Source organism: Epinephelus fuscoguttatus, linkage group LG3 (assembly GCF_011397635.1).
Source record: "Epinephelus fuscoguttatus linkage group LG3, E.fuscoguttatus.final_Chr_v1".
Taxonomy (NCBI): Eukaryota; Metazoa; Chordata; class Actinopteri; order Perciformes; family Serranidae; genus Epinephelus; species Epinephelus fuscoguttatus.
Window position 1 is genome coordinate 20,594,801 of NC_064754.1, and position 12,329 is coordinate 20,607,129.

At 39.8% G+C, this 12,329-nt stretch overlaps 1 protein-coding gene across 2 annotated transcripts in view; it reads right to left on the reverse strand.

Annotated features, from left to right (window-relative positions):
* LOC125884274 (hydroperoxide isomerase ALOXE3-like) overlaps window positions 1-12,329 on the reverse strand; it is an 89,609-nt gene that overhangs the window by 55,565 nt on the left and 21,715 nt on the right. Inside the window, exons 18-19 of one of the 2 annotated variants that reach the window (XM_049569176.1) lie at window positions 12,173-12,294; window positions 11,934-12,034 (exon numbers count right to left, since the gene is read on the reverse strand). The exons of the other annotated variant lie outside the window; for it this stretch is intronic. Coding sequence (XP_049425133.1) covers window positions 11,934-12,034; window positions 12,173-12,294 — 223 coding nt within the window. The remainder of the gene's footprint in view (window positions 1-11,933; window positions 12,035-12,172; window positions 12,295-12,329) is intronic. 2 annotated transcript variants of the gene reach the window in all.

The following is a 12,329-nucleotide window of genomic DNA, read 5'->3' on the forward strand; positions in this document are numbered from 1 at the left end:
TACCTGGCCGAGATTCTTGGGAAGACTTCTGTTTTCAGGTCACACTGTGCTGGAGGCTTTCGAGACCACAAGAAAGGAAGTCACAGGAGATCAGATGAAGAGGGAGAGCGCTGTAGTGTGGGTTTAGCACTAAAACTGTACTTTTAGGTAGTGGAGTTTATTAATTTCAAATGTTACTCAATTATTAATATTTAAATGTTAAAACCACTCAAATTCTGATAATCCCAGAGAGAGTAACAAGTTCAGTGCCAGCAGCCACAACAAGGTCTGCAGGCTTTCTTCCCAAGCATCAAGGAGTAACAAAGCTGAGTTAGCTCCAAGCTGCTAACATTTTACAAGGACGACAACAAACTTATTCTTTTTATCTGCACAAAACAAAACACAGCACAGCAAAGACTGCACAGGAGCCAACTCCTCTTAGCCCAGCTCCTCCTCAGCAGATGAGCACCGGCTAACAGAGCAGCAGACCAAAGCAGCCATTTTAAATCTTTTAACCTAATAGTTACAAATATCAATAAGATTACATCTCAATCCAAATCTCCATCAAATGTGAAACAATGTGTTGGTGATGGACCAGACACAGCAATCGTATGTTCAGCCAGGTCTTAACCACCTGAGCCGGCTGGACTTTTCACTATGATGAGCCAGGACAACAACAGTCCTGCTGAATATCATAAAGTAGGGAAGCCAAAAACAGCCATCCTTCCAAGTTTTACAAGCGATCGCAAGTTAACTATTTTATCTTGAGAAAACATTGCTTTGTTATCTTGAGACAATGTGTTCATAATTTAATTATGCAGAGCAAATGAGCATTGTTATCTTCTAATAAATGAGAGATTCACCGGTTTTCATGAGAAAACAAAAGGTTGTTTCATTTTGTTTTCTCAATTTAACAGCCTTTGTCATACCATATGGCATCTTGACACCTGTAGCAACTGATTTAATCTGAAAATGTCAGATCAAGGAGTACCTGTCAGTGATAGTACTGCTTGCATCAGATTGTAAAAGTAATGAAGTGGTGAGGTGGTGTCCTCTTGTAAGTACATAGCGGCTAGATTGCAGTCCCTGCCAAGTGCGTCAGGTGCCGGCCACACAAAGTTTTGATGATTTTTTGGCTAGGCTCCCTTGACCACCTCTGTTGCACTTGGGCACGGGGTGGGATCAGAAAGAACTTATGATGTGGGTGCTTTAGAGGCTGTGACAATCATGGCCTATCACATTCACTACTTTCACTCATTCATGGGGCTGTCCCCATCATGGTGACACACTAACCATTTTTCTCAGAGGAAACTTATTGTTGTCTGTAACTTAGACTGGAAATTAATTTTAAACTTTAGATTGGAACCTGGACAATCTCTGCCACATCATGTTGTTTATCACATGATGAGAGCCACAGGAGACACTTTGGCGAGCTTGGTGTTGAAAAAGATGACATAAGCAGCCGTTACCCTGGTTACCTGGTGTTCAGGATGGAGTAACCAGGTGAAAGACTGGAAAGAACAGATGGTCCTCCATGAGTCATAGCCTAATCTAAATGAGAGGTTTAAACTGATTCACAGTTGAGCTGGATGAGCAGTCAGTCTCCGACAAGCCTGTTGAAGTGCAGAAAATGAAAAGAAAATGTGTAGAATAAATAATCAGAACAATACATTTGGTAATGATAGGCACGGGGTGATATGTGGTTATGTTACAACAGTCTGATGCTGGTTGCACTTAATGTACACAGTGGATCTGTCAGGTGTACTTGTAGCATGACAACACCGACTCACTTATGTGTGGCTGTGATGAGCAACATGATGTGGTAGAGACTGTTTGGGTTCCAAACTAAAGTTTAAAAATAATTTCCATCCCAAGTCTCCCAAGTCTGTGGTACTGATCCTCCACATGTCACATGCTGTTAGTTGTTTCCAAAAAACCCCACTATTTTCTGTTTTGACATTTTTCATTTTTATTCATGTAGTGCTTGACATGCTATTTAAACATTACCAAGCTTCAAGGAAGGAAGTCAAATGTGTGAAAAAAATCAACAGGTCAAAGGATAATCTGTAACAATGTAATGTGCAAAGCAATTTTTGTGTCAGCATTCAGATAACTTTCTTTTTCAGGTTTCATCGCTGTAGTCATACTGAAGCTACAATTAGTTTTGTGTGTGTGTGTGTGTGTGTGTGTGTGTGTGTACTTATACATGCTACACAGTGGGGACCACAAAACATATTTTAGCAACAGAGTGAGGACATTTTTGCAAAGTGAGGACCAGGGCTGCCCCTGAAATTGAGGCCCTAAGCAAAATTCTATTTGGAGCCCCACCACCCACCCACCTCTCCCAATCCCAAACGTATCATAGGTACAAAATGACCATACAACAACATGCCATTTAACTTGACAACCTTTATTAGCAACAACAAATGTACTGTAGATACAGTAGTTTGGCTACAATATATTAACAAAAAACTACTACTATTGCTATCTATTATTACATTATTATTATTATTAATATTATTATTATTTTTATGTACAGACTACTATACATTATTATTATGTAAGAAAACCTACTAATTCATACTAATTCAGGATCAAACAGACTGATATTTCAAACTTTACATTCAAGTTTAGTTCCCTCTGTCAACAAATACATCAGTTACACACTCATTTCAATCAGTATTTCTCTGTCTCCTCAAAAGCTGACTGATATGATTTAAATTCACCAACAGATGGTGTAGAGGTGAATGCATAGGGCGTTAACAAGACATTCAATAAATGTTAATTAGGGCCGCTGGAAAAAAAAAAATCTCCAGTCTAGACAGAGACTGGAGACAGAGATTCCTATCTAATGAGTAGCAGCTTAAGCCTGGCTCACACTACAGGATTTTAAAAATCTTAAAAGAGTTTTAAATCAGGTTGCATCACACACACAACGAGAATCTTCACAGATTATCTTATCTAAAATCTTCATTACGCACTCACTACAAGATTTGAAAATAATGACCAGCACACACTACAGGATTTCATCAAGATTATCAGACCAGAGAGCGGTGCACCACGTAATGTATGTCATCTCACAAGGAAGCGGAAGTCAACAGTACATGCTATTCTGTGCAACGAAAAAGGCAAGAGGAAGAAACACCATTTCCGGTGTCCCATAGACATAATAAAGAGTCTATTTTTATTTAGTTTATTGTGTCTATGCGCTGTACAATGCACCCTGCTGCTGTGTTGCTCCTTCGCGGTCGCCATTTCCGTCTCGAGGTAACGTTATGTCCGGCCTCTTCTTCTTCGGAAGTGGATGCAGTTGGCATCCACTTCCAGTGTCATCCCGATAAAAATCAAACGTGTCTGAAAATTATCGGGTCAGCCTCGACGTGTCTGTGAGCTGATCGTGGAGTTTAAGATTCATCTTTCACCCGCTCACACTAGAAGATAATCTGGGCCGAACATCGGGGCCAGTTAAGGTCCGAGACCCGATTTCACCGCCGATTGTCGGGAGGGCCGAATCTGGGTCAAATCAGCCCGAGAATCCTGTAGTGTGAGCCAGGCTTTAGGTGTTTGTGCCACAAAGTTTTATTTCAACAACATACCCACCTTCAAGTGAAGCACGAGCTTCCTCTTGTTTTGCCTTTTTTTCTCCTCTTACTCGCTCCTGACTCACGATGTCTTTTGGACGACATGTAGACAACTCTTCACCTGCTGCAGCTCTGCAAGTGCCTGCCGGCGCACCTCTCTGATTGGTCAGATGTGAGTGCTGTCAATCATTGCAGCGACAGATGCGCGGTCAGATTACAGGTCTGTTCTCTCCTTCCTCGAGCTGATTCTATGCGCACCTCACGGTAACGCATATGCGCATCCATTGTGCATATGCACAAATGCGTCCCCTCACACAAAACGTGGCCCCCCCATGGAAGATAAGGCCCTACGCACAGCACGTGTTCTGCGTTAAGGGAGGGGTGGCCCTGGTGAGGACATTTGAGCTGGTCCTCACTTTTTCAAAAGCCTGTTTGAGGGTTAAAACTTGGTTTTAGGGTTCATGTTAGAATTAGCTTTAGGGCTGGGGTGATGGTTAAGTTAGGGTAAGGGGCAAGGGAATGTATTATGTCAATGACGGTTGTCAAAAACAAAAAAGTACAACCGTGTGTGTGTGTGTGTGTGTGTGTGTGTGGTCAGACCAGTGATGGGAGTGACATTTCATCAAAGTGCACTCAGTGTTTTCTGAGGAAGAGGGGGTTCACATAGGTGCAGCCATGGATCAATACCACCACCCACCCCTTTCTCATACAGCAATCACTTGGGCACATAGCAGATGGGGCATTGTGTATCATTGTGTGTTTCAAAGATTGCTCTGAGGGTTCATCTGTTCCTCCATTGACTACAGTTTCAACTAGGAGACACAGAAGAATGAAATAAAGATTAAGTTTAATGCAGAATATAAGTGTGCAGATTTACAGGTGATTTGTGCTGTTAAGATTTAACACAAGTCTTTTGCACTTAGACACCAGAGGGAGATTATTTGTGATCTGAGCGGCAGCAAGATAAACCCCCCTATGGAGTCTAGACACTGGTGGAGGAGGTGGTACTGGATGACTTTGGTTGATGACTGATGAAATGGATAGAGGCTGCATCCGAGAAGACTAGGTGGTAGACTAAGCAGGCAGCAAAGGACTGCGGACAGATAAAGAACCGTATTTTAAATGAGGAGCAGTAAGATGATATGCTGATAGAGAGATTGATTGACAGCCCCAAATACTGACAGCCAGAGATTGACAGTGAGCATGCATGCAAGGAATTAATGGCAGGATGAGAAAGAAAGTTACATCTTAAGCATGAAAAAGTATTATCTCCCTGACTGAACTTTTGTCAGAGCTTCATTTCTGCCAAAACTGATGCCCTGAAACGTCAGCTCACCTCAACCACAGTGAATGAAATGTGCAACACTGCCACCTACTGAATAAAACGCGTTTGTACGCCATACTACCATATTATTTAGTATGCCAGATAAGACTGTCATTGTGTTCTGAGTCTCATACTTTTTCTTTTTCTTTTTTTACTTAAAGGTTGATTATGTAGAATAATTATTAAAAGCTATAATTTAAAAAAAAAAAAATACATCCACGGTGCGTTTAGAGGGGTGCAGAATAAAAGTATAGCATTTCCTTGAAAAATTATATTTTGTCTGAATTAAATAATTTTATAAATTTTGACGGGTTTGACAATGACGTCATGTTTACATCGTACCAGCGAATAGCGGCCGGTGCCAAGTACGGTCTCTATGCTCGGCATGATGGAGTCTGCATGTCCAGCAGCTGCTTTAGAGCCCCGGAGAACGGTGCGTTATCCATCCCTGCAACAGAGTGACCGGTGAAGGGCAAAGACGAGAGTTAATATTGGCAAAGCATTTGCTCGATGGACTCAAATAAAGGATTCCCACGGCATAAGAACACGTGCGGAAATGGCTACTTTTCTCCTCGATCGGTAAGCTAACTCACTTGCTAACTTAGCTAATGTTACCTGTCGGCACTGATGGTCAATTTACTTTTTCAAGACAGATTTACCGCAAGCAGGCTGCCATACTGCTTTAACTGTGATTATGAGAGACTGTCTCATGACAATCAGGTATGAGCGGTGCGACGTCAGTGGTAAACAACAGACATGTGTAGATCAAGAAGAGATAACATGGAGTGCAGGAGAGAGCAGGACCATGCAGCGTTTAATGCTTGGAAGTACCGACATTACTTTGATTTTGACTCGGTAAAAAGTGACGCAAACATTAGCGTCTGCAGTGCACTCTGCGTGGTAAGAAAACTTTTATATACAGCGATACATCCCACCTCAAATATGAGCAAGCACCTAACAAGACGGCACAGGTTAATCTCATTGAGAAACCCCCGGATTCCCCCACTGACATTTAACCGTTTACACTAATCTGATGTTTGTAAAGTCTATAAACACAATGGGTCTCATTCATGAAAAGTGAGTAAATCTGTGTGTAGATTTGCACATAAAAGCCTACTCTACTAAAAACCTACTCCTACATAATTGGGGAGACCTCTCTGTCAGGAATTATTCCTGACGGAGACAGCGACAGGCCTCCACTGGAGTCAACATCAAACCCAGACTGTAAGGTGTTGTATCATAATACATTCTGAAAATCATCATTATACCGTAGTGGTCACCAAACAAAGAGAAGATTCATTTGTGGGGTTTTGAATGAAGTGGGAACGGGAAACCAGAGATGTTTTGTGCGTAATGGATAAACTCTAAATCAGTGATGGCTGTCAGAATGTAGAGCTAGGCCTATTTAACATTTATTTTAACAAATGATACGGATAACATATAGCCTACAGCAGTTTTGTATGCATCATCTTCAAATTATTTGAATCTTAATAGCCTAAAGCTCTATTTTATACAACGTAAATGAAACATTTTCAAATCAGATTTATTCCTTCAAATGATAAAAAAACAAAAAAACACAAACAAACAAACAAACAAATAATTCTTTCAGCTGCTCCTGCTGCTCCTGCTGAACCCAGTCACCGAGGCCGAAGAGGCTGTGATCCGGCTCCTTCCGGATATTTTTATTATCATCATTCAACATATAGAAAGAACGTATAATCTATTGAGTCGATTTACATAGATAATTCAAAACCATGAACCTAATCCGGATCTTAAACCTGCTAATTGCCAACTAATTTAACTAAATGTGTTATATTTTTAATATTTTGTCATGTTTAGCTTACGTGTTTCAAAGGCATCTGTGTATTGCACATAACAGAGCGCAATACGAGTTAAAATTGTAATTTTCAATAGTGACAAGCAATATTTATGTGCTTTACTAAATTTAGACAAGCATTACGAGTGGTCAGGAGCAGGAGTAGATTTTGTTAGTAGCTACGAAAAGATCGGAGCTGCTAAAATATTGATGAATGCGGACATGCACGTAAATTCCCGTCTGCGAACAGTTTTCACACAAATTCCTTCTGCTCACGTTTCATGAATGAGACCCAATGACTGAACAAACATTATTATTTCTGTGTGCACATTTTTGTAATTATGGTTATCTATTAGGTCTGATGTCGTCCTTTCCTTGGTTATCATAGAATATAGAAAAAAAAATTCCAGCGGATTTCTCAATTACAACATGATTGAGTTTAATGAAGTAGTCGCCAACCCGACGTGGCCCGCAGCGGAACGGGGGCTTGAGCCCGCTTCATGCAGCCACTGATGCCTTCTAGACATCGTGATTTCCCAAAACTGAATAAATACCACACATAACATCATATATATGTATATATATATATATATATATATATATATATATTAATTATAAAAATATACACACACACTGTTGTTAAATACTGTTGTAAAATGAATTGTTAAATACTGTTGTAAAATGAATTGATTAGTCATTACCCTGTATGATTCATCACTTGACATGGTGCAGGCTGATGGCTTCACACACTTGGCATCGATCCTGGCAACCCGACTGCTGGAATTTTTTTTGTAGTTGCGACTACGATCTAGACACACTAGATGGCGGTATTCCGCTCATTCTACATAATCAATCTTTAAGGGTGCTCACACACCTGCCCTGTGCGGCCCTGGCTCCGAAGTGCGGTTCATTTGGGCATGTGTCAACACAGTAGTTGCACTAGGGTGCGCACCAAAACAACCGGACTGAGACCTTCTTAAAGAGGTGGTCTTGGTGCGGATACAAACGAACTCTGGTGCGTTTTTTTTCGTGGTGAGAAAGTGTTCTGATCTCGATCTGAAACAACTGCAGTCACATGACACATTGTTTGGGTTAAACATGAGCATGTTACAGTCCTGGAGGATTACTAATGTGCGCCTCCTCCTGTACTGCCTTAATATGCACATTCAGCACATCCAATGCATCAAAACATTGTTTTCTAGTTGGAGCCGCGCCTCGTTTTCAAACTGTATGGTTTGCCTGAAATGAACAATGACAGCAATATAGCCCACGATGACCAGCGCTAAAATCAATTTGCGTAGTTGTCCCTCCATTGTGACATTAGAAAGTGTCACATTTATCTTGCAAGTGTACTCTTCTTCAACGTTTGGTTTACTTCTCGGATTTTTTCTGCTTGGAAATTTTACCCATAAAAGCATTTTATCTGGTCTGACTATCTGGTTTAAATGCTGCCGTTAGAAGGCAAACCAGCTCTAGGCAATCATGCAATTTTTTAACAAAATTAGTCCCTGATTCGGACCAAGCAAGCAAACTGTAGGTCTGAAAGAACCCTTAGTAAAAGTAAATTTATCAGTCTAAAAATACTTGATTATAAGAATAGCTCCTGCATTCAAAATGTTGCGTAATTAAAAGTTTAGAAGTATTATCAGCAAAATGTACTTAAAGTATAAAAAGTAAAAAGTACTCTTGCAGAATGGCACCTTTCAAAGTATCATAACCACAGGAAGATTATTTCTATAAACGAGTATGGTAAAATATGTGAATCTGTTTGCATGTAAAAGTATTTTAATGTCGTAATTTTTCAGTGTGGAGCCAATTTTAGATACTTTGTGTACTACTGGGTAGATAAGTAGTGAAGTAGTAAATTAAATAGTAGTACATGTAATGGAGTAAAAAATACAGTATGGCAAAGGTAGAGCTGTTTGAAGCTTTGAATGGGTCGATTGGGTTCTGAACAGCGGCATAGTGGTTATTGCGGTGTGCACTACAGGGTAGATGGGTAGGTTACCAAAGAGGAGGAGGGTAGACTGTCCTATTTATTCCATTTTACATCCATTTTTGACTGATAGATGGGTATACTGTGAACAGAGAAAAAGAAGTGGGTATACCCTGTATACTTGCATATATCCTTAACTACAACGCTGATTCTGGAGGTGTAGTCACAGTATTTGCACAGGCTTTACATAGCCTGTGGTGGTGGGGCCTAATGTTATATCTTTACATGGGGCCCAGAACCCCTGGTAGCGCCCCTGATTACGTCACTTATTTTCAATCACAATAGGAATTATATTATTATTTTAATGAAATATTGACGAACGATGTGTCAACCATGTACTAAACAAATAAGAAGTGCACCACCCTCTTTACCGACATTACTCCTTCAAATAAAAGCACCAGCCTTTACCATTTACAGTTTGGTCAGCAAATTATCAGTGTATCAGCCCAGTCATGCTAATAACAACCATGAAGCAAAATAGTGTCAGTTTATTACTCACTGACTCTCTCTTCTTCCCACTTTTCAATTCTCTCCCTGTGAGACTCAGAATCTTTATTGGTCCATCTATTCATAAATTCAGTTTTGTTTTTGAGTGCCCCCTCCAGTAAATGATAAATGATCTCTCAGACGCCTCATGTCTAGACTTAACCAGTACTTTATTTAAGTTTGCAGTAGACTTTAGTGACAGTAGAAAGTATTGATCAAAAATCACCACCCAGAGAAAGTATTAAATGGATTAATTCACACACACAGATTAACATTTCATGCCACGTCATAACAAAATAAGAGCAAATTTCTATAATATGAGTATGTGCTGAATATAGGGACAATTAATTAAGAACTGTTATATAATTGTACTAAATCAAATGTGTTTGACACTGTGTTTAATTCGGGCTTTGCTGTGATTATCCAATGACAAATCAGCCAAATTAATTTTTACATTAATATGCACCATGTTTGTTTTCCCTTCTACAGCACATGCGGATTGTCACATTTTGTTTGTGGATAATAGATGTGTTTAAACTGTAACTTGTCAATGCAGCAGCTTCACGTTTTGTATTTAACTTTTGTAACTGAGGGAAATTGTTTTTATAAAAAGTGTAAAACAAGGACAGAAAGAAACACCTCCCTCATGGAACACAGGATCATTGAAGCAATGTCTCTTTCTGTGGTTACAGGAACTTCATGTCCTCCATGAAACTGAGCAGACTTTGGTCTGAGTGACAAGTACTTGTTTTTCACACGAGATGAAAGAGACACAGTTCACTTTAAAGTTTTGTCCTCTAGTACTCGCGTATTTTTCTAACATACAGATACAGAGCATGCAGTAAATCAAGCAAAATATAGGTACCTACATTTATTTATACTTCATTATGACAGTGAGTCATAAGGCACAGTTTGCTTCTAAAGTGTTACAATCTTAATGCAAAATAATATTTTTCCCCACAGTAACTGAGTTTGATAAGATACCCTGTATATTCACCGACATACTAAGAAGATCTAAGATGTAGATTATGACTTAAAACCACATTTTCCCCACAGTTAAATCAATTAGGTTATATAAATCACAGATCAATATAAAATGATCACATGCAGTAGCTTCCTTCCACCATAGTACCAGTTAAAAACAAAGCATGCAGATTTTCCCTCTCTCATTTTTGTTAATTGAATTTGGCTGAAACAGCTGAGAGGGTCACACCTTCTGATATTCAAATGGCCACACTGTTTTCTATCACAGCTGGATCCATGTATGTGTATGGCACCTCCAGACTCTTGTTTCTGATTTTGATGCGTGCGCTTAACGCTTGAAGCTCTCCTTGAAAAGCTGTTACATGGCTGGAGGGAATCTCATGACTGTGATGGTCCTCCAGGGACTCGCCAAGACCGACCTGATGAAATAAATGATTAAATACATTTTATCAATAGCATTTAAATGTTGTCAAGCATATACTATTGGCACTATAATGTACAGCTGTAAGTAGTGAGCAGGACTGTTTTTCTCATTGACTGGAAGAGGGCGTTTTGCTCTGATGACACATTAACCTGCGATACAAAACTGGAAGAAAATTTTGATTGATGTCATTTGAATTTCATGAGGTTTTGTTCACTTACAAAGTCAAAGGATGGTTTGCTGAGTAACCATATGGAAGCCATTGCGTTGGCTGTCGTGCCCATGTCAGGTAATGTCTGCAGCATCGTGGCCTCGCTTGTTGTCCCCTTTGTTTTTGGTGGAGGAAGCTGCAGGCTGGTGGGAGTGTTGGGCATCCAGCCTCCATAGTCATACTGCAATGATTGAATGATTGGCAGATAACTGATTAAGACTCACTCACAGCATAGCACTGGTATCATTGTGTACAATTATTGTTCAAAATGTGCTTTAAAAGCTGCATGTTTTAACCATGTTTGTGGCGTGTATTTCAACAACTCCTGGATGTGTTGCCATGAAATTTGGATTGGAACCAAAATTTGTACAAACATTCATGGTCCCCAGAGGATGAATCTCAATGACTTAAGTGATCTCCTAACTTTTCCTCTAGCGCCACCATGAGGTTAACATTTGTGATTTTGAGCCAAATGTCATGACAACTTTCTGCATGTGCCCATGTGTACATTTATCTATCTATTTTATGATTTTGTACAGTTGGGAGTTCTGGATTAGTAGAGCCAGTCAATCATCTCCCATTCTTCTGCCAATCACAGTAATGCATGGCACATAGATGGTCAATGCTGGCTGGTGCAGCAGAGGAAGGGGGGGCAGGTGTGGCTGTAATCTCTCTTGTTGTTGAGTGAGAGCGTTGTTTTCTGTGAGACATTGTGACACACCTGTAATTTTTCCTCTGCACTGCTTTAAGTGGTTTAATAAACTGATCAATTCAAGAACTTTTGTCTCTCACTCATGGTGAAACATTACAGTGAGCATGTGTATGCAGAACTGTCAATAAATGAATCACAGAATCCAAAGTTTCCAGCTCTCTGGACATGAGTTTCCTTTTAGCTGAAGACAAGTTCACCCATTAAACCTTCAGTGGCTTATTTAGATATATTTGTTTAGCTGAAAGCCACTACAGTTACGATTAAATTATATTGACCACGATGGCTGGCTGTTTGGCTGCATAGACCCTTGTTTATGTCATCCATCTCTCTCCAGTCCAGAAAAAAAACTGCAGATGTCATGAACCAATTCTACAATAACAGCAACATTATAATTGATCATCCCGGTAAATTAAAAGGCTTCACCTGTCCAGTGTTCACAGCAGAGTGTTGTGCTGAGCAAGTGAAGATCACCATGGTGACAAACTTGACCAACTCTTCCACGGTGGTAAAGCTCTGTGGAATTCCTGAGAATTCAAAGAAATAAACTGTATAAATTAAAGTTGCCTAGATGATTTAAGTTTGATTTATCTTTGCAATATGAACATAAAATATAAATGTGCACATCTCTCATCATTAATATTGAGCTTTTCTTTTAAGCCCACCTGTGCCTTCTTGGGAAAGGAATCCGTGTTCAAAAATGTCCCCAATCCACCTCTGCAGTTCGTCGTCTTCCTGGACCGCATCATTATTCTTGTAGTAGAAGCCGAGCACTCCCTGCACAAACCTTTGAGGAATATAAATAAGTTCTGTAAAACACAT